Source organism: Galeopterus variegatus, unplaced genomic scaffold (assembly GCF_000696425.1).
Source record: "Galeopterus variegatus unplaced genomic scaffold, G_variegatus-3.0.2 Scaffold6, whole genome shotgun sequence".
Lineage (NCBI taxonomy): Eukaryota > Metazoa > Chordata > Mammalia > Dermoptera > Cynocephalidae > Galeopterus > Galeopterus variegatus.
This window is the reverse complement of record NW_007726117.1, coordinates 1,166,743-1,190,141: the sequence shown is the minus strand read 5'-3', so window position 1 is coordinate 1,190,141 and position 23,399 is coordinate 1,166,743. Positions and strand designations below refer to the sequence as shown.

Here is a 23,399-nt window from a genome sequence, read left to right as displayed (position 1 = left end):
ACTAAAAAATACTTTTTTTAAAAGCAGAAAATCTTATGGATCAAAATGTTCCCAAATAGGATGTAGGACATAATGATTTTGAACTTTAGGAAACTGGCTTAATTTCGATCTTGATATGCTATTCTAATTCTGTTGTCTTCAACACAGACTGAAATTACCAGTTTTTCTATCAGTAATTCAGAGTAATTCTAGGTTGGCCGGTTAGCTCAGTTGGTTAGAGTGTAGCCTTGTAACACCAAGGGCAAGTGTTCGGATCCCCAGCCAGCCACCAAAAAAAAAAAATAGTAACAGTAATTCTATCAGACTGGATTTTCTTTTTTCTTTCCTTCTTTCTTTTTAACCCCAGTTTTGCCAAGTTTTAGCTCCATAAGAAAAGCATGGAATTCAGAGGAGAAGTTTATTAATTTTTAAGTTACTTAACCTTACAGTAATTGATTGGCATTATTATTAGGACTAATAAATTGCAGTTTCCGAATTTTAAAGAGGGTTATGCTTGGATTTTTCATTCACATTTCTGGTTTTGTCACTAAGAATGTCTTTTTTTCTATATACTTTAATACAAGCTTTTTTTTTTTTTGGTAGCTATTCACAGTATTCATATCTGGGACCTATCAGCTACAGGGAAAAATACCCCTACCAACTGCCAGAGCAGTACAGGTTAGTAACACTGATAATTTTTTTTTTAATATAAGTGGAGTGACACACTTGATAAAACCCACTGCCATTCCCCCAAATGCTGCTTGCATGTTTCTCCTTCCTTCCTTTGGAATCCCTCATTTTATTCCATCTTATCAGTATCTATTACTTATTCAATATTAAGCCCAGGAAACCCCTTTAGGAAGCCTTTGCTCTCCAAACAGCTACAAGACTTGGTCCTCTAACTTCCAGTAGTTTCTCTGGGCTCTTTGCACTATTAGTTGTCCTTTACTGCATTTATATTTTATCCCTACCTGGATTATAAGTGTTCTGTCAACATTTACAACTACTATATCACTGTCTTTTAATTCATATTGTTGTTTCACATCTATTGTTCCTTGTTCCTAGTAAATACTTCTAAACATTTATAATCTCCTTCCTTACGTATTGACCCTCCTGTTTCCCTGGATGGGAAGAGATAAGACATAGCACAAGACATATACAGATGATACTAAATTACTTAATGTTTAATCTTCACAGAGCTTGACTGTTTCCTTAAAGAAAATGTTTTCTAAGTCTAAAATGTGTGGGAATATAGCAGGGGCAGAAAAAAATGCTGAACTCATTGAAGGCAGACTAACAATGTCTTAGAATCCATCAGAGCATTGTCATAGTAACTCAGAGTTAAGGACTTTCTCACAGGAGCCATGGCGTACTACTCCACAAGGCTGAAGACCAGACAAACTCATTCGTGGGTTGGCAGGCCACTGTTGGATCGAAAACTGCATTACCAAACATACAGGTGAGTGAGGGGTCCTTTGGTTGTCCTGAAAATATAGCTTCTCAAGCTAAACTGTTAATTACTTGTATCCAACCTGTTCTAGTTATTACAGATTGAGGATTGAGGGACAGTAGATATAAATTGATTGCAAGGAAGAGTTTTGTCTGATGTAAGAAGATGGTAGCATAAATATAGCAGTTAATGATGGGGTGAAGTTATGGTGGGTTAATAAAATTTGATATGTATGATAATGTCATATTTATTTAAGGTGAGTTCTGTGTAATTCTTCATGATAACAAGATGATAGATGTTGTTACTCTTTCCTTCCCAGTCCTAGAGATCTCTCAACAATTTGATATTGTTATTGGGCAGCTTTCCAGCCTTGGGAAGTCTTTATTGTTCTTTGTCAATAGCTGAGAGAAGTTAGAGTTCATATTAAGGCCTCCAGATTCATCACTCATGTGAAAACAATTCATGCAGTCCATTTTCTCTACTCTTACACATAACTGGGTGAATTGGTTTCCCAGTAGGAGAGTTGGTTAGTGGAGAGTCACTATTTAGGGGATATTCTGGTTAGAGAGCATTTTCCTTTTTGCCCAGAGGATCTGAAGAGCTTGGTCCCACCTGAGTGATTTCTTAATATGTTTCTGTGTTACTTCGTAGAGAAATGTGTGTAAAAATAGAAGGCTGTTCGACTGAGACGCACATCCAAGTTGGACAGTTTGTATTGATTGAAGGGGATGATGATGAAAACCCATATGTTGCTAAATTGATTGGGTTGTTTGAAGATGGTGAGTTTGGGGCTGCAATGAAAACCATTCCTGAATGATTGGGAAATGGGGAAGAGGGGAGGTTGCTGATTCCTCTGTTCACGGCAACATGCGGGGCACCTGAGACTCTGACGTGGGGTCATGTAAGCACTAGCTGTACCCTCTTACATCTAGAAAACTTCTTCACTCTCCAGAGCAGTAATTGGTAAAATGGAATTGGAGGTCTCAAGAATTTAGCTTTTCTGTTATTTCTAGGAGTTGGTAAGAATGATTATTAAGGTAGGATTTTCAGGATGGAGAAAAAGGATGAATTTGGGAGGAAGGGAGAAGGAAGAAATAGGTGATTTGCACTATGACAGAGATGAGTCCTTTAATTTTGGCATGGGGAAGTTAGTAATAAATTTTGCAAGTGCAAGCTCTTTACAAGGGAAGAGGTAAGTTGGATTGGAAAGGTGTGTCAGTTGGTATTCAGTCATGAAAACAAAAATATTTTAGGTGTTGTACCCATAGGGACTTGTGTATAAGTGTTGTAAAGGCTGGAAGAAAAGGTGACATTTCCCAGAGATCAGTGACTGCAGGAAGCCACTACTGCCCAAGGCTGGAGGAGCAAAAGGGAAGGCAGCGTTAACCAGAGCCTACAAGCCTACACTCAAAGACGCAGCTGATTTGTTGAGCTTCTGACCCTCCACAAAAAAAGAGGAGGGCACCAAAAGGTGGGATTGGGGCAGAGCTCCAAAAGGATTATGAAGAAAGACTGCAATTGAAACTACACAAAACTGCCTCTTCCAGGAGATAGGAGAAGAATGACATGATGAATAGTCCTGTGGTAGTTTGTATGCCTAAGAGAAGAAACTGATAGAGTCAGCAGATAAAAATGTTTTACATTACAGTAGTCCCCCCTTATCTGTGGTTCTGCTGCTTTAGTAACCCGTGGTTGGCTATGGTCTGAAAACATTGAATGGGCAATTCCAGAAATAAACAATTCATAAGGTTTAAATTGTGTGCCATTCTGAGTAGCGCGACAAAATCCTGCCAAGGATGTGAATCATTCTTTTGTTTAGCACAGCCACACTGTACAATATATATGTATAGGAAAACACATAGTATCTATAGGGTTCAGTACTATCAGGCGTCTATTGGGAGTCTTGGGACTTATCCCCATGCAGTAAGGTAGGACTAGTATACACAGATGGGAGGGATATTCAAACTACTATCCACTAGGGGGAGCACATCAGTGGAAAGGTGGGCTTTATAGATTTTAGAATCATGTGGCTCTCCATTGGATGGCTTCAGTCTCTGAAGAGAGCTAAGAAGGAAGAGGCGGTGTTGATGATGCTGATGATGGCACTGATGAGTGTATGTCCTTCCACTTGGAGCTAATGCTGGTATGGAGTGACATTAATGGCATTGTTATAATGATAAAGCTGAAGATTGCAAGTTTACATTTTGCCAGAAGTCATCTCAGTGGTCAATGCTCTAACTCTTGCTAGGATTTTTGTTTTGCTCTTCATTGATAACTTCTTTATAATCACTGATTTGCAAGACTTGTCCACTGATAACTTGTTCAGTGGCTGTGATTAGAGTAGCTCCTCTCAAATGCCTATTGTAATTCCTTTGTCTTCTGATAGCATCATTAGGAAGTGGAGCGACGTGAGAAGAGCCTAGATGTGGGGTAGAGTCAGATTGCTGTTTGTTGGTCCTGTTTGGACATATATAAGGTCCCTGTAACTTGATTTATTTGCCTGTAAAAGGCGGATAGTCATGGTACCTACCACGTAGGGTTATTATGAGGATGAGAGATAATATACATGAAGGGCTTAGGCAGTTTCTGGCACATAGGAAGTATTCAATAAAAGGTTCTCATGTTTTCTTAACTTTCCCCTTTCTACCTATTCCCACCTAGATTCTGACCCTTATTCTAAGAAACGTGCTCAAGTACAGTGGTTTATCCGATTCTGTGAAATCCCTGTCTGTAAACAGCATCTGTTGGGCCGGAAACCTGCTGCACAAGAGATATTCTGGTATGATTACCCCGCCTGCAATGACAACATTAATGCCGAGACCATCATTGGCCCTGTCCGGGTAGGTGGTGCCTTGGTCTTGAAGCTTATTTCTGTCTGCCTCAAAAAATGTATGACCTCAAAATATTACTGGTTCTAATTTACCCTGTGGGAAATTTTCATCTCAACAAATATTTATTGAGAGCATACCATGTAGTAGGAGCCTCCTGAAGGAAATGACATTTAGGTTGTGACCTGAGGGATGAGCAGGAATTAGCAAATGTATCTCAGTGGGAAGATATATTTTAGCTACGACTGTGGGAGGCATATAGCATTGTGAGGCTGACTACGCTGGCTTAGATGAGGACTTCACCTTGAGTCAAGCAGTACAAAGAGTGCTAGTTGCTACAGGCAAATTTGTGTTGTGGGATTTTGTAATAAATCAGATGCTAATGAGCTGCTGGTTTGTAGGCTGTAGTGTGACACTGGTTTGGAGACTAAATATATGGGTTATTCCTGGAGCTACTCCAGGCCCCCAGAATGGGAGTAGATTGTGATGTGAATGTGGATGTATGGTGTTTGGTTCAATGGTAGGGCAGGGAGACTCTGGTCTGGCATGACTATAATAATTTATCTCTGAGTTAAATGAGTGAAGGAGAGAAAGCTGAAGGAGTGAAAGGCAGGTGCAGAAGTTGAAGTAGCAGGTTGGGTGGATTTGGAAAGGCGGAGGGGAGGGGATGTGCGGGCAGGAGCATGATGGTGGGAATGAGCGGGAATGAGCAGGAATGAGCAGGACAGTGACAAGCCCAGCTCCACTAGTGACAGAAGGCCATTTTGAGGAGTACTGAGCATTCTGTGGGTAAGATGGGATCAGATTTTAGAAGGCATTGAAAAATTGGTTTAAATAGTCTGATCATATTACATTGGGGAGCCATTATTGACTGTTGAGCAAAGGAGCATGTTTAGAGAAGTTTTTGTGGTAGAATTTGGCATGGGTAAATAGAATGGACTGGAAAAGAAAGCATTGCAGGGTATGGATGTTAGTTAGGAGGAGACTGGAAATAATCTAGGAGTGTACTTGAACCAGGGTGATAGTAATAAGAATTAAAAGGTGAAGCCAATAAACATTTAAAAAATGGAAAAATAAAAATAATAAAAATTGAAACAAAAGGAATAATTTATATTTCATTGACATCTTTAAAGCCATTAATGATTAAATAAGTAAATGCTCAGTAAACATTAACTATCCTTACGTGTTTTTCTATCAATATGCTATGCCATGTTTGTACCTTTTTAGATCGGAAAGGTAACATTCCTGGTACAGGTGTGGACTTAAGTGGCTTTTAATCATAGCTCTGATGGATTATTCCTTGGCCGTTGGTCCTCATCTCTTTCTGTTTACCTGTACTCCCTAAATTCAGGTAATAGCTTTAGCCCCAGATGAAGTGGTACCTATGCACCTGAAAAATGAGAAGACACTCTTTGTGAAACAATCCTGGAATGAAAAGAAGTTCAGACCACTGTCCCCAGAGCTATTTGCAGAGTTAGATAAACTACAAGAGGGCAGCCCCAAGTGCCAGAAGCCTGAGGAAGCCAAGACTAAGAGCCCAAGAAACGCTTCTTGGACCACCGTGGAACATGTGGTCAAAAGGATTGAATCAAGGCATTCTGCCTCCAAATCTCACCAAACTCCTACCCATCCCATCACCCCAAGGGCAAGGAAGAGGCTGGACCTTGGCAGTAAGTGTGAAATGGGTCACAGGGGCAATACTCGGGCTAAAGGTATATGATAAAATATTAATTCATGTGACAGTATTGAGTTAGTGCAGCAGTGGGCCAGGTACTGATTGGACACATGTTGAAATATACATAACATACATTTTACCATTTTAATCATATTTTAGGTGGCATTAAATATATTCATGTTGTTGTGCAACCATCACCATCATCTTTGAAATCTTAAACTCCGCACAGATTAAACAATAACTCCCCATCTACCCCTTTCACCAGTCCCTGGAAATTACCGTTCTATTTTCTGTCTCTATGAATTTGACTACTCCAGATGATTAATATAAGTGGAATCATACAATATTTGTCCTTTTTCTGACTGGTTTGTTTCACTTAGACTAATGTCCTTAGGGTTCATCTATTTTGTAGCATGTGTCAGAATTTCCTTTTTTTTAAAGGCTGAATAATATTCCATTGTATTTGTAGATCACATTTTGTTTACCCATTCATCTATTCATGGACACATTTGGCTATTGCAAATAATGCTGCTGTGAACACGAGTGTAACGTATCTCTTGGAGATCCTGCTTGCAATTCTTTTGGATATATACCCGGAAGTGAAATTGCTGGATTATATGATAATTCTATTTTTAATTTTTTAAAGAACTGCCATACTGTTTCCATAATGGCTGCATCATTTTACATTTCTACCAAAAATGCACAAGGGTATCAATTTCTCTGTATCCTCACCAGTGCTTGTTATTTTTTGTTTTTGTTGATAATAGCAATCCTCATAGTTATGAGGTGGTATCTCACTGTGGTGGGTTTTCTCTTCTTTTTTTTCTTTTTAAACATTCTTTATTCAATACAATTTTTTAAATTAATATGTTTAATTGACAAGGTATAATTGTATTACATTTATGGGATACAATGTGATATTTTGATATGTGTATACAGTGTGGAATGGTTAAATCAAGCTAATTAACACATCCATCACCTCACTTAACATTTTTTGTGGTGATGTGTTTGAAATGTACTCTTAGTTATTTTGAAATATACATTATTATTGACTATAGTTACTCTGCTGCACAATAGATTTCAAAAGTTATTCCTCCTCTTTAGCTGAAACTTTGTACCCTTTGACCAGCAATTCCCCATTCCCTCGCTCCCACCCTTTCCTCCCCACCCCCAGCCTCTGGTAACTGTCGTTCTACTCTCTACTTACATGAATTTAACTTTTTTTTAGATTCCACATATAAGTGAGATCATGTGGTATTTGTCTTTCTGTGCATGGCTTATTCACTTAGCATAATGTCCTCTGTATTCATCCATGCTGTCTCATCATTGTGGTTTTGATTTGTATTTCCCTAAGGATTAGTGATGTTGAGCCCTGCAATCAGCTGTTTAAGAGCCCTGCTACTGAGGTGACATTGCTTCTAGATCCTCAGTGGAAGAGCCAGGAAATACATACATTTTAAAACTCTTGAATTCATACTGATACTTCTAATCTGTACTACAGGGTTCTTCCCCTCATCGCCCTATTCAATAATTATGTCTCTCTTCTTCAAGAAGAACCCTGGTTCCTAGGAGCAATACTGATACACACAAAATAGTTTCACAGTTGCCGTAGCAACAGCACTACTAACAGTAAACTCACCAAGTAAAGTTCAAAACTTATTTGCAGTTCTTTATGCTTTTAGAATATATTCTGCTGAGTAAAGTTACTTTGACTAATTTTTTTTTTCTTCTGATCATTGTAAAATAGTTTGGTTCTTTTATTTCTGTTTGTCTTTAATTTCAGGGCTTTTCCCATCTTTGATTTAATTTTTTAAACATGTGAAACATTAACACAGTTAAAGAGTCAAAGCTACTTAAAACAAATGTACTCAGAGAAGCCCTGCTCTTTTCATTACTCTCTCACCCTGTTTACCCCACCTCCTATCGGTAATTAACTTTATTATTTTCTTGTTTATCTTTGTTTTGTTTTGGAAAATCAGATATATATGCATACCTGTGTACCTATATACAAATATTTATATTTTTAATTCTTTCTTACCCAGTAGGATAGGATACCAGATGTATTCTTTTCCCACTTGCTTTTTCCTTTGCTGAAGCTCACTCCATGGCCATTCCAAGAACTCATCCTGTTATGTGTCATTAGTCCTTTTGAATTTTTTATATATGTACCAAGTTCTTTTTTTTTTTTTTTCCGTGTCCGGCAACGGATCGCAACCCTCAGTGTCGCCCCCGTACCGGACCGGCAACGGGATCGCACCCCTCGGTGTTGCTCCCGCGCCTCGCTCAGCCAGTGAGCGGGAACCGGTCTGTATGTGGGATCCGAACCCTCGGGCGGGAGCGCCGCCGCGCTTCCCAAGCGGCGCACTATCCAGTGCGCCACCGGGCCGGCCCTGTACCAAGTTCTTTTTTTTTTTTTTTCCGTGTCCGGCAACGGATCGCACCCCTCAGTGTCGCCCCCGGACCGGACCGGCAACGGGATCGCACCCCTCGGTGTTGCTCCCGCGCCTCGCTCAGCCAGTGAGCGGGAACCGGTCTGTATGTGGGATCCGAACCCTCGGGCGGGAGCGCCGCCGCGCTTCCCAAGCGGCGCACTATCCAGTGCGCCACCGGGCCGGCCCTGTACCAAGTTCTTTAGGGGTAAGTTATTTGTAATCTTGCTAGCTCCGTAGTACCATATGTGTTTTAGAAGCTGAATGTAAATCTGTAATATCACCTTCAAAAATTATTGCAGTATAAATATTTTTTGACTGTTGAGTATGTAGGACTTTGAAAGAGCAAAAAATTTAGACTTATTACATACAGTTACATAATTAGAGGAGGGAAGATAAGGTGAAAACATTTTATGTGAATTATTTTGACAGAACGATGAGGAATTGATGTATGACAGGGGCCAGGACATTGGGACATTTTTATATTAAACTAGACATAAGTTACCCTCGTATCTACTAAAAAAACTGAACATTTTTAGCTTTGCTTTCAAAGACCTCTAAGATCTAGCCCTAGATAAATAAAGTCAGATTTACTGAAGTATAATTAACATACAGTAAAATTTCTCTTTAGTGTATGGTTCTTTAAGTCTTTATAAATACATAGAGTTGCATAACCATCACAGTAATCAAGCTGTAGAACATTTCTGTCACCCCAAAATTCACCTGTGCCTCTTTCTACTACAAGTCAACCACCCTTCCCTCCTCCCTTAGCCCCTGGTAACCACTGATGTGTTTGCTGGCTCTATAGCTTTGCCTTTTCTGGAATGTCACATAGTTGGAATTGTAGTATGTAGCCTTTGAGTCTGACTCCTTTCACTTAGCTTCATGCATTTGAGAGTCATCTGTGTTCTTTCATTTGTCATTAATTTCTTCCTTTTTTGTTGCAAGTAGTATTCCATTCTGTAGATTCACCACCAGTTATACATTCCCAACTTAAGGACATTTGGGATGTTTTTAGTTTTTGGTGACTGTAAATAAAGCTGCTGTGAAGACTGACACACAGGCACTAGGGAACTCTTCTAGACTGACCTGCAGCTGCTCCCCACATTCCATGTGCCATTACTAAAGTGCCCAGGGCTCTCCTGCCTCCTGCCATAGCTCACATCCATCTCTCCTATACTCTCCTCACGTCTCCTCTCCTTCCCCTTTCAACTTTGTTGAAATTTTACCTTTCTTTCAAGGTCTACCTCAAAACCCATCTTTATTAGCACTTAGGTGCTTTGGACACTTACTTTACTTCACATAATAGACACTCATGTATGTCATCTGCCCTGGTAGACTAGAGTGTCTTGCTTATGGGGACCAGGATTGAGTTTCATTCAACTTCTTTTTCCTCCTAGCACCTGGCACATACCTTGCCATTTTAACAGCTCAGTTGATATCTATGAAGGAATGGCTGGGGTCCTTGCTGCCTGCGATTCTGGTGAGGGAGGAGCAGATCCACATGGTTCTGTGCTGACTGCCTCCAGGAATCCCTCTTATCTCTACTGGCAGATAGCATTTGGGTAAAGAAAAGTGTAGGCTCGGTGTTACTCAAGTATCACTAGTATAAATTTGTTCAAATGCCATTGAGTTTGGGTGGAGGGCATGCAGTATCACTCCTGGTTGAGAACCACTTTTCTGGTGTATTATTGTGGGGAAACTTGATTGCTAAGCCTTTATCCCCAATAGCTGACTTAAAAGTTGACTTACTGTTTTAACTAGGAAAATCACTTGTGAAATTTAGGAGAGAGATGAAAAATGATTAGAGCTACCTGGCCTGGAAAAATAAAGCATGGAATAATTCAAAATATAGATAACTCATGTCATTGTATAACCTCAGTGGATGCGTTTAACTATAATGAGATTGGGAGTTTACATATTGCTAGGTATAAAATTCACACGTTGTCTATGGTAATTTCTCTTGGACTTAGGTTCTCCTAGGACACCTAATGTAAGGATGTCCCAGCAAACTTCATGTGCCTCCTTGGATTCTCCAGGAAGAACTAAACGGAAAGTGGCCTTCTCTGAGGTCACTTCACCTTCTAAGAGGTCTCACTCTGACAGAACTGAGACCTCGTCTCCAGCACTGAAAGCCCCAGAGAAAACCGCGGTGGTTCGACTCTCTTGTACCAAGGATGATAATGCGGCTTCACCTGAATGTCACATGATCCTGAGAACCCGAATCCCGGCTTTGAAAACCACAGAGATGTGTGAAGAGAGAAGACTTAACCCTATAAGGCGGGGACAGAGGTCCTCAGAGGTGCCTTCTGTGGTTCTGAAACCAGAAAACATCAAAAACAGGTGACCAGGGACATTACCCTGTTCCCACAGATCAAATCGAGATCCTTCACATGATGTGGGTCATAGTCAAAAAAGTTAGACCAGTGCATTGCAAGCCTATGTCACAGAATCACTGGGGAGCTTTTCCAAAATACAGATTTCTAAGCCTCTTCCCACTGAGTCAGGCTGCAAGCATTGGGCCCAGGAATCTGTGCTTTGAAATCCTCTTGGGATGATTCTGATATGCCCAGCTGTCATTTGGAGATGGCTGATATAGATGATAATTTCCCAAACCTGCATTTCTTCACAGTTCTGGATTTCATTACTTGCTGTGGCTCTTTGCCACATTTTAAGTTGTTTTTTAAAATCAGTGTTTTGTTGTCTTTTTAAAACTAGAAACTTCTTAACTACATGTAATACAAGAAAATAATGCATCTAGAAGAAACTTTGCAGTTTGACACCAGATAATGTTTGTAGATAATGGACTGTACAAAATAAAAATGTGACAGGCCTGAAATCATACATTTCAGTGTTTTTTGCCTATAAATACACAGCTGCATTTCTGCTAACCTTGAGACTGGGTGGAGAGTAAATTCATAGATGCATCAGAAACAAAAGGACAAGAAACTGCCTGGAATTAGTATGTTCTGGTCTGTAGTTGGGGAGGTGGTGAGTCTGATTTAAATGATTAACTTTAGGCAAACTTTGATTTCTGGGTTTGAGTCAAGCTTCAAATATAAACTTTTTTATAGCAAAGTGTAATTAGCTCTTTCCAAAATACTGGCAAAGGAATAGGAGCCAACCAGGCAACCTGGCTATCTTCTAGTACCTGCTGAGCAACCCTGGTGCTCAAAACTGCTTCCCATAACCTCACTGTGATATTTTGCAGGCAGGCAAAAGAACCAGAAGCTCAGAATGAAGCTGCCTCTACTTCCCATCGTATCTGCAGAAAGAGTTCTCTCTTGACTTTGAATCGTATTAGGCAACAGCTTCGGTAAGACTGCTCCTTGGCAGGCAGAAAAACATTGCTGCCATCTATGACATCTATAATCTTATCCCTTAAAGGCTCTTAAAATATTTGTTACTTGCCAGTTCATTGAAATTAACCTCTTACCAGCATGTCTGGAATTAAGTTTCACATAAATGTTATAGTTTAAAAGGGGCAAGAAACACTGCCCTGGGCTCAGGTGGCTTTCATAGCCCCATAACCATCGTGCCCAGCAATACTGGTGGTGGGTGTGGGGTGCATGAACTTTGGTTCTGACAGACCTGGATTTGAATCTGGGCTTTGTCATTTAATGTTTGTGTAACCTTGGGAGGGTTGCTTAACCTTTCTAAGCCTCTCAATTCCTCATCTATACAATAGGAATAATAATGTACAAAGTTGTTGAGGGTGTTAATGAGATAATATAAATAATGCCCTTAGCAGAGTGTCTCAGTAGCAAACGCTCAAGAGATGGAATGAATCCTATATTGCCTGATGAAGGAGAGACTATAATACCTCTAATCCACACTGACCTTCTTATTTAAACTTGAATACTGAATATTAGAAAATAATATGTGCCCGCCATTCAGGTTTCTAGGTGATGATAAAAGAGACCAAGAAGAGGAAGAGTTTCTGCTAGCAGCAGATATTTCAGACTCTAGCAGTGAGGAGGAAGAGGCTTCCACACCACCCCTTGCAAGGAGAACACACAGAAGTATGTCCAGAATCCTACAATCTTCCTTGAAGTCATCCTTGCAGGCCCCCTCCAAGACACCAAAGAAAACTGTAAGGTTCTTTTAAGTTTATTTTCCAGTGAAGCATCCCTCTCCCAGCTTAAAAGTTACAAGTGCTGAGGTCACACAGTTTGTGTGTAGATTTTAAGTACAGGTCTGTCATACTCAAAGCCATTCTTCTTGGAATATCATGGAGGATAGGACCTAAGTGAATCCTAGGACTGAAAATGAATCCAGTAGACAGTGGTTTTTTGAATTCAAGTTCCTTTTAAGGTACAGAATCCAATGGCCAAGAACCAAACTTCCTGAGGGAAGTACAGAAACTGACTCCTCATCTCGGCATTTCCCACAAAGAGCACTAGCAGAGAGCTTTGTGTGTAATCAGTGCTTAGTGGGTATTGAATCCAGGGCTGATGAGCCATGCTGTGGGTTTTGTTGTCCCACTCGATACACCCGAGAAACTGGAAGCACTATGTATGTGTGGATAATGAATTGTATAACAGTAAGATAGAAGGAAGAGATAAATTTGACATCTTTTCTTTTTCCTGTGGAGCTTTAGCAAAACATTAAAAGGTATTAAGAAAAACAGGTCTTCTCAGGTTCAGCTGTGTTTGAGAAATGATTGGATTAAACAGCTTAAGTTGATAGAGCATCTTGTTCTTTGGAACACAGTTGGGAAATGCTTAATTGAAAGACTTTTTCTAAAGCTGATCTCCATTTTTCTATACCAAGATGTGACTGGACTCAGGTTGAAGTCACAGAAAAACCTCTTGGGAAGGGAATCTGATAGATTGTATTTGGCCTAGAGGCCATCTTACCTGGAGTTCCTCAAATATGCAAAAATCTCACCTTTGTTCTGGTTTCATGTCATCTTCTGAGTCCCACCCAAAAGAAGAGATAGAGGGTATGGGGCATCTTCAGCATAATAAAAAGAATTTCAAAAGTCCACCAGGCTTCTTGATACCTTCTCAGTAAGGATTTGTTATTCCTTTCTTGTTTTCTCCAAAATTGATAGATGTAAAACCTTTTATTTATTTATTTTTTGTTGCTGTTGGTTGTTTTTTTTGTTTTTTGGTTTTTTTGGCCGCTGGCTGGTACAGGGATTGAACCTGGGACCTTGGATGTAAAACCTTCTCAACAGACAGGGTCTAAGTATTTTTGCCTGAGGAAGAGGTGGAGAGATTATCACTCAATAGCCAGGCTGGAAGCAGGAGTGGGTAAAAGGAAATGCCCTCACAGAAGGGGACACTTTGCAGAAACACCATGATGATGAGGGTGGCAGTACCTGGCCTGCCTTAGCAAGCTAGTAGCAAGGAAGAAAAGAGAATAGGCCTGTTGGCCTGTAGACTGAGCAGTGACCCTGGGTTTGGAGTGGAAGGTTTCCTCGAGTACTGTGCCATGGATTGTGGAAGTCCTATGCTAAAGCTTGGCTATTTTCAAACAAACTTAGAAAAAGATCTTACAAATCAAATCCAGTTTATGCCACCTCTTCTACCCTGTATTTGGACAGAGAGTTAATTTCTTATCTTTCAAGATAATATTTTACTTTAAAATAGTATTTACAGGACTGGCTGGTTAGCTCAGTTGGTTAGAGTGCAGCCTTATAACACCAAGATTACAGGTTTGGATCCCAGTACCAGCCAGCTGCCAAAACTAAAACAAAAAATAGTAGTATTTAATCCATACTTTTATCCATTCTTTCCTCGAATTGACATTGTTTTCAAATCCTGAGACTGTACGGAACTTAGAAAAAAGAAACCATGTTTGGACTATGAACAAACTGTATGTATAATGTGAGGTGAGACAGGGAGAATCATGGTACTTTCCACAGGAAGGAGCTAAGGAATTCACCACCTCTCTCCCCTTATCACATAGCATGAATCAAATTTGCTGATGTGTCCTGGGTGATGTTTTGCTTTGCTTTTTCCTTCTGAATTATGTTCTCTTTTATGAATGCAGCCCAAGCCTAGAACACCATGTCGTGCCACTCCCCAGATCCGCAGCCGGAACCCGGCTGCCCAGGAGCCAGCCAGTGTGCTGGAGGAGGCCCGGCTGAGGTACTAGGCTCTTGGGCCACTTTCAGATAGGCAGAAATGATGGGACCTCTGCTTTCACTCACATGCAACAGGAGTCATTTGTAGTCAGCAGTGTGCACGGTAAAGGAAGAGAGTAAAATGAATGTATGTAGAATGTAGAATGAATGTAGAATGAATGCTGGGTGAGCTAATGTGGACAGGCTCTGGGGGAAGTAACCAAGATTACTGCCGTCATTTTCTCAGGGATAGAAGATGATTAGTCAGGACACTGCTTCTCGATTATGGTACCCTTTAGGACCACATGGGGATTTTTTCAAAATATGTAAGTCTAGATTTTGCCAGAAATCAAGTTTATCAGAATCTCTTGCGGGATGAGGTCCACCCATGTGATTTGGGGAAACTCCTGTGGTTAGAACCACGGAGTTGGGTAATTTGAGTGGAGAAAGGGAGGCCAAGGATTATGAGGCCAAATGGAGGGATTAGAGAATGAAAGCATGCCCTTGCATTTGAGACTGCATTTTCATGTAGATGCTATAGACAAGTCTTTTCCATTTATTACTGAGTAGATGGTGAAATGTTTCTAAAGTCCTCCTTTTCTCCCATTTACCATCAACTGTAGGCTACATGTTTCTGCTATACCTGAGTCTCTTCCCTGTCGGGAGCAGGAATTTCAAGATATCTACAACTTTGTGGAAAGCAAACTCCTTGACCGTACTGGAGGGTGAGTCATGCTGCGGCCAGCAAGAGAGTTCAGGGAAGAAGGCCCTGGTGTTTTTCAGTTCAGGTGTTACAGTTCAGCCAGACATCTTTCCCCAGTCAGGCGAATAGACAAAACCACTGCAGCTTTTATTGCCAAAGTAATTCTATAGGAATAGAAATTCTGACATGCAGAAAAATTGAAACTGGCCTTTGGGTAGTCAGTTTGCATACATCATTGCTTATGGAATGAATGGTTCTATATAAACAAGCCCTACAGTGACTAGCTTCCAAGGATGGTCCTTACTGTACCTACCTTCACATTTCAGGGGTCTTTTTCCTTCCCCCAGTCCTAACAGATTATTGCATGAGGTGGCTGGCACAGACCTAGCCCATGGGTCCTCCCTTCTTGCCGTAGGTGCATGTACATCTCTGGTGTCCCTGGGACAGGGAAGACTGCCACTGTGCATGAAGTGATACGCTGTCTGCAGCAGGCAGCCCAAGCAAGTCATGTTCCTCCCTTTCAATACATTGAGGTCAATGGCATGAAGCTGACGGAGCCCCACCAAGTCTATGTGCAAATCTTGCAGGTAGGCAAAGCTGTTGGGGCTTTTGGAAAAATACCATTTCTTAGTGGCACGTGAAAAAGGAAAGATACTTAATTTTGTGTGTATTTCACACGTTTATGATATATCAGGCATTGTTCTTTGTATAGAGGTAGCAAGGGCAAGGAATACAGAATTTTTACCTTTAAGGACCTTAAAGTCTAGGATATGGATAAGGAATGACTGGACGCCAGTGCTTACCAACATGGTGAACACCTTAGCCCATGGTGGCAGTGTGGCAAACTAGGAGAAAAAGGTGAGGTAGACCAGAGGGTGAACCTCGCTCTTTCATTCATTAGCTCTTATACTTGGAACAGGTAATGTCCTTATAGAATTGTGTAATAGTGATTTTAAAGGGGCTTCTAGGACCAGCCTGTGACTCATTTGTATTTCAAACACACAGACTTTATCTTCTCTTTTGGTGCCTTCTCTTGTCCTTCCAGGTTAAGGTCAAGACTACAGAGGAAGGCAGAGTATAAGATACTGATGTCCTCAAACTTAATAGCTTCCTCTATTTAGAGATTTAACTTTAAGCCCAGAGGAGTAAAGTCCTTACAGTTTACCACAATTGTTTTTCCCTAATGCAGAAGCTAACAGGCCAAAAGGCAACAGCTAATCACGCGGCAGAACTTCTGGCAAAGCGATTCCGCACCCAAGGGTCCCCTCAGGAGACCACTGTCCTGCTTGTGGATGAGGTGAGGGGCCCACGGGAGGACGACAGGAGACAAAACAGCAGTGCTTGCTGTAATGTTCCAGGAGCAAGTACAGGTGGGAGGGAAGTCCTGGCTCCCTTCTGCATTCATCTGAGCATTCACCCAGTCTCTGGTGGTGAGAGGCATGTGTCCATTGCTGTCCTTGCTGGTGTGGTGATGTGACCTGGGAAATGCACACAGCTAGCACAGTGGTGACAGGGCTTCACTCTGGGCCCTGGCTAGTTTTCTCTGATGGACCCTACATCTCTCTCCTTTTCCCTGGCAGCTCGACCTTCTGTGGACTCACAAACAAGACGTAATGTACAATCTCTTTGACTGGCCCACTCACAAGGAGGCCCGGCTTGTGGTCCTGACCATTGCCAACACAATGGACCTGCCCGAGCGAATCATGATGAAGCGGGTGTCAAGCCGACTGGTAGGTCCTAAGGCAGTTCTCATCCTGTTATTAAAGATCCATAAGCTGGGCCAAGGAGTTTTGCAAAAATGAAAACTAAAATAAACGGAAAATTAAGAAATGCTACTGCTGAAGTGCTTATTATTTCTATGGTGGAATGAAATATATCACCACTGCATGATTTTCTGCAAATATCATATCCTCTTGGTTTTCTGCTGTGTACTTTTAAGCTGCACAGAGCCCTGTAGGTTTAATTATTTAAGAAAATGTTTAAGCACTTACCACCTACCAGGGAGTGTTAGGTGCTTGGAGTAGAGCGGTGAACCAGGCAAATGCGGTGGCTGCCTCACGGGCCTTGCAGTTCAGCAGGAAGCATAACATCAAATCATGAAAAGCATGATAAGCAAAGCTGATGCTGTGGCAATGTTTAGCACAGATCCCAAGATCTCCCACCCACTTTCATCAGCGCACCTGTTTCTGCCTACTTCTAAAGGATTCTGATGTAGCAAAACGGTGCCCTGCAGGATTCCACTGGACATTGTCAGTAACAGCAGTAGCTGAAAGCAGTGGTAGTCCTGGGATGAAGTGTATAAATTGTCATATATAACTTGGGAGTCAGGTTTGGGGACCTGAGGGTGACTTTCCACCTGAACAATCAATGGCAAGCAGTGAGCTTGTTTCCCTGTCATCTTGGCTCCCCAGGGTCTGACCAGGATGTCCTTCCAGCCCTATACCCACAGCCAGCTGCAGCAGATCCTTGGGTCCCGACTCAAACATTTAAAGGCCTTTGAAGATGATGCCATCCAGTTGGTAGCCAGAAAGGTAAGTCACCTTCACACAGCTCCTAGGTGCACCTACAAACCAGTTGGCAAGTCTTTGCTGAGTACCTGCTGGGTGTGGGGGCCCTGTGCTGGGTTCTCTGGGGATGAAGAGAAATTTAGGAAGTCTTGTAAAAATAAATACCAAAAAAAGAGACAAAATTCTGAAAAGTTTCTTAACCTTTTTGTATGATTGATTAGAAGGTCATCAATATTGTGGGCTTACATACAAACTAACCTTAGCTGATTAAGGGAGCGGGCAGTTTTGTGTAATGAAAAGGGCAGTGTAGCGGGTAGACAAACCTGGTTTGAATTCTGGCTCTAACGCTTAGTAGGCACGTGGAAAGTTATAGTAAAGTTACTTAGAAATTCCGAGCCTCAGTTTTCTTCTCAGGAAAATGGGAGTAACAATAGTTACCTCATAGAGTCATTAGGAGAATTAAGTGAGATCATGTCTATAATGTGCCTAGCAAGGTACACACTCCAGGGTAGGTATGAGGTCCTGGATGCCTACATCCTCCAAGTTCACTAGGAGGATGTCAGCTGAGGTTCCCCCACAGACTAGTCCCTGGGGCTACTGAGGAACAGAGTGAGTTAAGTATTTGTTTCCCACCTCCTGCCTAGAGGGCAGTGTTCTGGGAGTGATGGAGGTGGGCTGGTGCCACGGAGGGTAGAGGTCTTCAATTTCAGCGTGTGTATAGTTATCATCTGTTTTTGGCAAGCGACACCCCCACTCCTGCAATAATACGTAGTGTCCCTGGGTCCAGAGACTTTTTGTTTATCCTTGCTTGAGAATAAACCTCTGGTCTTCTGCCTTGATAGGAGAGGGATAATCTCCAGGGCAGAGTTTTATGAGAATAGTACAAATTACCAAGGCCCCGAATTTTCTTATAGAGCCTCCCTCCTTCAGTAGCCCTAATGTTTACCAAACAGTATGAAATGGAGGAAGGATCTAGGGTAAGAGTCAAAAGACTTCTGTGAAGGACCAGTAGTGAATGCTTTAGGCTTTGTAGGCCACAGTGGTCCATAATGGTCTCTGTTGCAACTGCTCAACTTTGCCTTTGCATCAGAAAAGCAACCACAGACAGTATGTAAATGAATGAGCATAGCTGTGTTTCAATAAAACTTTATTTACAAAAACAGGTGGTGGGCCATAGTTTGTTGACTCCTGATCTAGAGCATCTTAAAGTCAATTTCTTAACTTTCTCAGGTTTTCTTACTTTTCAACTCATCTTCTTTATTTTAGCCAAACATCCCCCTTTACCTTCGGTTCCAGTACCACTAACTCCTGAGCATTTTGAAGATTTTTAATGCAACTTTGATTTGTTCTTGGATTCCTCACTACTGGCTTAGGATATGGCTTTCTCTAGTCTGCTAAGTCACCATTACTCTTCTACCTCTATCCAACTCCAGAATTGTTTACTCTTCTCTAGACGCTTCCCTTCCTTTTAGGCATTCTTGGTTTTTTAATGAGATTCAGAAGGCATCAAATTTGAATGGCATTTTTACTTAAAACTCTTGCTTATAATATCAAACCTCTCTTTTATTTCTTTACATATAAGAAAACATACCTAGTTTATATTCTGTATATTATATCTGAAGTCTTTGTGGGTCTAATTCTTTTTTTTGTCTTTTTTCGTGACCGGCATCGGATCGCAACCCTCAGTGTTGCACCCGTACCGGACCGGGACCAGCAACGGGATCGCAACCCTCGGTGTTGTGCCCGCACCTCGCTCAGCCAGTGAGTGGCTGGTCTGTATGTGGGATCCGAACCCTCGGCGGGAGCGCTGCCGCGCTCCCAAGTGGCGCACTGCTACAGTGCCGGCCCTGTGGGTCTAATTCTGATATCTGTTTGATTCTGCTGGTTCCCATGCATATATATGGCCTTGTTTTCTTGTTTTTGTGTCTTGATTCTTATTTTATTTTTAGTATATGATCATTTTCCTTTATCTGAAAATTAATCAAGGCCTGGGTTGAACTGAGTTCATTTAGGATTTGTTTTGGCTTCTGTCAGTTACTTAGAGGCACTGCCATCTATTACCATTTTTAAAATAAAATTTTCCACTTGAGGATTTTAGGAGACACAATATAAATTTGGGCCACAAATCCATGTGAGGGCTTGTGGTTGCAAGAACTCAGAGAGTTGCTTTTTTTTAACCCCAAACCCACCTAGCACCAAGGTCAAAACAGGCAATTTTTCCTGCTCTCCCTTCTGCGTGAAGAGTCCCATTCCTCTGCGTACTGAGGCTGTAGTGGAGGAACTTGTAGTTCCAAGTTCATGCAGGGTCTCCTATTAGAATCCATTTTAGGTGGGCCCTAGCTTTTTCTTTTGTCTCTGCAGATAGGCTCCACCTTAGCCTCTTGGCCTTGGCTGGCTGCTTCTGGGGGCACACTTCTCCCTCCATGGAAGGAACGAGAACCCCTGTGTTTCCAGATGGTTCAACAATAATCTTGGGTGAAGGATCTCTTTTAGATTTCATTTCCTGAATAATAAATAAAGCTGAGAATTTCTATCTTTTCCATTGCGGAGTTATCCATAAAACCAAGACAAAGGTCTGGACTTAAAGATTAGAATTCCATGCATAATATATAATTTATTCCTCCACTTACAAAAGGTTCCTGCCCAAGGCTAAGTACTCGACTTTAGGCTCAAATTCACTCCCATCACTGTCTTTGTTTTTTAGCTGAATACAGAATCTATTGGTTTGTCACCTAGACTAAGATGGCAAGGGGATCTCAGGAATAAAATATTCCCTCTTGTAGGTAGCAGCCCTCTCTGGAGACGCACGACGCTGCCTGGACGTTTGCAGGCGTGCCACAGAAATCTGCGAGTTCTCCTACCAGAAGCCTGATTCCCCTGGCCTGGTCACTGTAGCCCACTTAATGGAAGCTGTGGATGAGATGTTTTCATCGTCATACATCACTGCCATCAAGTAAGATGCTCCGCTTCCTGAACCTTTCCAGAAGACCAATGGAGAGGTCCACAGCCTGGGAAGGCCATGGAAACACCTCCGTTTCTAAGCTATTACTCATTCAACCTGCACTTACTAAAGACACAGTTCTTTTTCTTAAGGTCATAGTCTAGTCAGGGAGACAGAACCATAAACCTAGGTTAATAGGAGAATATATGCCATTTATTGAGCTATATGGTAGGTATTTTGTGAGTAACAGTGCTATGGGAACAAGAAGGAGGCAGCTACTTCTCCCACACTGAATGATGCACTCAGTTCATGAAATGAGGGTGCAGGTATTTCTGAAGTACTGGTATATTTCCAGATGTAGTTGCTATGTTCTCTCACTTCCAAAGTGGCATTTTCTATATCAGCTTGAGACTCGGGTGAGAGAAGAACCTTGCCAAATAATATACAACAAAGTATTTTCCCATTTTTTCTGTTTTCCCTAAAGATGCAGAAAAGCTTAGTTTGGCTTTCCTCTGGGTTGGTGGTACAGCCACTTATAAGAACTCACATCTCCTCATTTCCTTTAAGAAATGCCTCCATTCTGGAACAGGGCTTCCTGAGAGCCATCCTTGCAGAGTTCCATCGATCGGGACTGGAGGAAGCAACATTTCAGCAGGTAATGATCTCCTTTTTTCAAATCCTTGTAGATTCTGGTCTGGGGCTTTTAAAATATGTAGAAATTTCAATCTGTGTAACAATTTGTCTCTCTTGTTGTCACCCTGACCATGTTAAAGAATATCAGACTAGCACCTACTTTTATGTGATATTTTATTGAGTTGCAGAAGAGACCTTAGCAACTGGTTTCTGCATGTTGGATTGAAGATCTACTATGTGCCAGGCACTGTTCAAGGTGTGGGACAAACAAGACAAAGTAATTCCCCAGCTAGTGTTGCAGTGGGAACGAGGCTTTCAGAAGGAGGCCATGTTTCAAAACAAAACACAGATCAACCCGAACACTATTTCAGCATAGTTTCAATTAGATCAAGTAAAAGGAATCATTAGGGCTTGTGTCTTAGTAGTTCACTTAAGACTGGTGTCAATAGGTATTGGCTGCCTTAGAAGATGAATCGTTAAAGGTGTTTATGCATGTGTACCTGAAACTGTGTGTCTGTTTTAGACAACCTTATTTAACTAACATAGAGGGGTCAGGAAAACATTTTCTCCTTTCAGCTTCTTCTTTAATGGGTTGGTCCTAAGATCTTTTATAAACATTTGGTTGCTGGTCACATTTTGCCCATTATTGTTCTCCTTTTTGAACCAAGACAGCTCTTCACAAAGAATGACTTTCATTTTACTTTGTAAACATTTCCTGAACATCCAGTGTGCCATCAGCGCCATGAACCCCGAGCTGAATTGGTTAATATCCCTGTTCCTGACAGCCTCCCAATCTTGGTTGGGAGGACAGACTCAAAAATATGTAGAATAGAGAGTAACCAGAAGTTGTACAGATTTGCCTGGCCTCTTGGGGAACCTTAGGGTAGGAATATGTGTTTTCAGCTGTCCTCCTGCCTCCCTTTATTCCTTTATTCAGTTTTCTCTCTGGGCCTTTGTGCTTTTCCAAGCATCGTGCTTTGGTATCTGCTCACTGTATCTGATAATGAAAGTGCCTTGGTAACAAAATCTGACTTGAATTCTGATAGTCTCAATTGTGGAACTCTCAGCCCCTGAAGACCAGGACTCTTTGTATAACAGTGACAGTTAGGACCGAGCCTGTGGCGCACTCGGAAGAGTGCGGCGCTGGGAGCCCGGCGACGCTCCCGCCGCGGGTTCTGATCCTATATAGGAATGGCTGGTGCGCTCACTGGCTGAGCACGGTGTGGGCAACAGCACACCAAGGGTTGCAATCCCATTACCGGTCACGAAAAAGACAAAAAAAAAAAAAAAAACAGTAACAGTTACTAATCATTTTTTATCCATTAACTCAGGAGGAATGTGCAGTACATTTTGTAGATAAAATTGAAGCTCAAAATGAAGTAACTTGTCCAGGGCTGCATATTTGGGTAAATGGTAGAACCAGGATTCCCAAACCTGCTGTTTTCTGATTCCAGGACTAGTATTCCACTCTGCCTCTGCATTCGTGCATCATTGGGGCACCCATTGATGCCTTCTGTAGTGTTTGATACTCTGGGTACCAAGTATCTGATTTTCCCAAAAGAAGAAATAGGTGATCAGATACATACCCAGGACTGCCTTTCCTCTTAACCTTTGTTTTGCTTTTCGTGTCTAGATATACAGCCAACATGTGGCACTGTGCAGAATGGAGGGACTGCCATACCCCACCATGTCAGAGACCATGGCTGTGTGTTCTCGCCTGGGGTCCTGCCGCCTCCTCCTCGTGGAGCCCAGCAGGAACGACCTGCTCCTTCGTGTGCGGCTCAATGTCAGCCAGGATGATGTGCTGTATGCCCTGAAAGAAGAGTGAAAGGGCTTCCAGAAAAGAACTGGGGTCTGCTGTTTTTTTAAGAACCTAATTTCCTTTTTCTAAGCACTGGAATTGTTGTAGCAAAGTATACGGAATGGAAATGGTTGTCATGCATTTTGGGATTTTCCATTAAATAATTTTCTTTTTCCAGAATGTTTGGAAAGTTTATAGTCATGACAGATATCAAACTGTAAAACCAAACTTCTACAATAGGCCCTCCCTCTGACTTTTATTTCTGTTACTAGCCCTGCCATTTATTTAATTGTAGCATACCATGTATATGAATATATGTACACAATACACTTTTATCTGTATGAAATAGTTCTGGAAAAATATGTAAGACTTTGGTTACC

At 41.6% G+C, this 23,399-nt stretch overlaps 1 protein-coding gene across 2 annotated transcripts; it reads left to right on the top strand.

Annotated features, from left to right (window-relative positions):
* Window positions 1-1,343: 1,343 nt before the first annotated feature.
* On the top strand, window positions 1,344-23,199 carry ORC1 (origin recognition complex, subunit 1). 2 transcript variants are annotated; one of them, XM_008578030.1, is made up of 16 exons: window positions 1,344-1,438; window positions 2,081-2,208; window positions 4,091-4,269; window positions 5,609-5,927; window positions 10,335-10,704; window positions 11,573-11,677; window positions 12,259-12,454; window positions 14,362-14,459; window positions 15,058-15,159; window positions 15,553-15,724; window positions 16,327-16,434; window positions 16,718-16,867; window positions 17,549-17,668; window positions 20,428-20,597; window positions 21,153-21,240; window positions 22,852-23,199. In XM_008578030.1, the coding sequence occupies exons 1-16, from the start codon at window positions 1,344-1,346 to the stop codon at window positions 23,044-23,046; spliced, it is 2,595 nt and encodes an 864-aa protein (XP_008576252.1). In that variant the 3' UTR covers window positions 23,047-23,199. The 2 variants fall into 2 exon arrangements, with proteins under 2 accessions (XP_008576252.1, XP_008576324.1); XM_008578102.1 differs by having other exon boundaries at window positions 5,609-5,931; window positions 10,345-10,704.
* The last annotated feature ends 200 nt before the right edge of the window (window positions 23,200-23,399 follow it).

Bases quoted from the DNA above. Each gene is read 5' to 3' on its own strand.
- ORC1 (XM_008578030.1), top strand. From the start codon at position 1,344: ATGGCGTACTACTCCACAAGGCTGAAGACCAGACAAACTCATTCGTGG. The intron at 1,439-2,080 runs GTGAGTGAGGGG...GTTACTTCGTAG, and splicing joins CTGCATTACCAAACATACAG to AGAAATGTGTGTAAAAATAG. The intron at 15,725-16,326 runs GTAGGCAAAGCT...TCCCTAATGCAG, and splicing joins TCTATGTGCAAATCTTGCAG to AAGCTAACAGGCCAAAAGGC.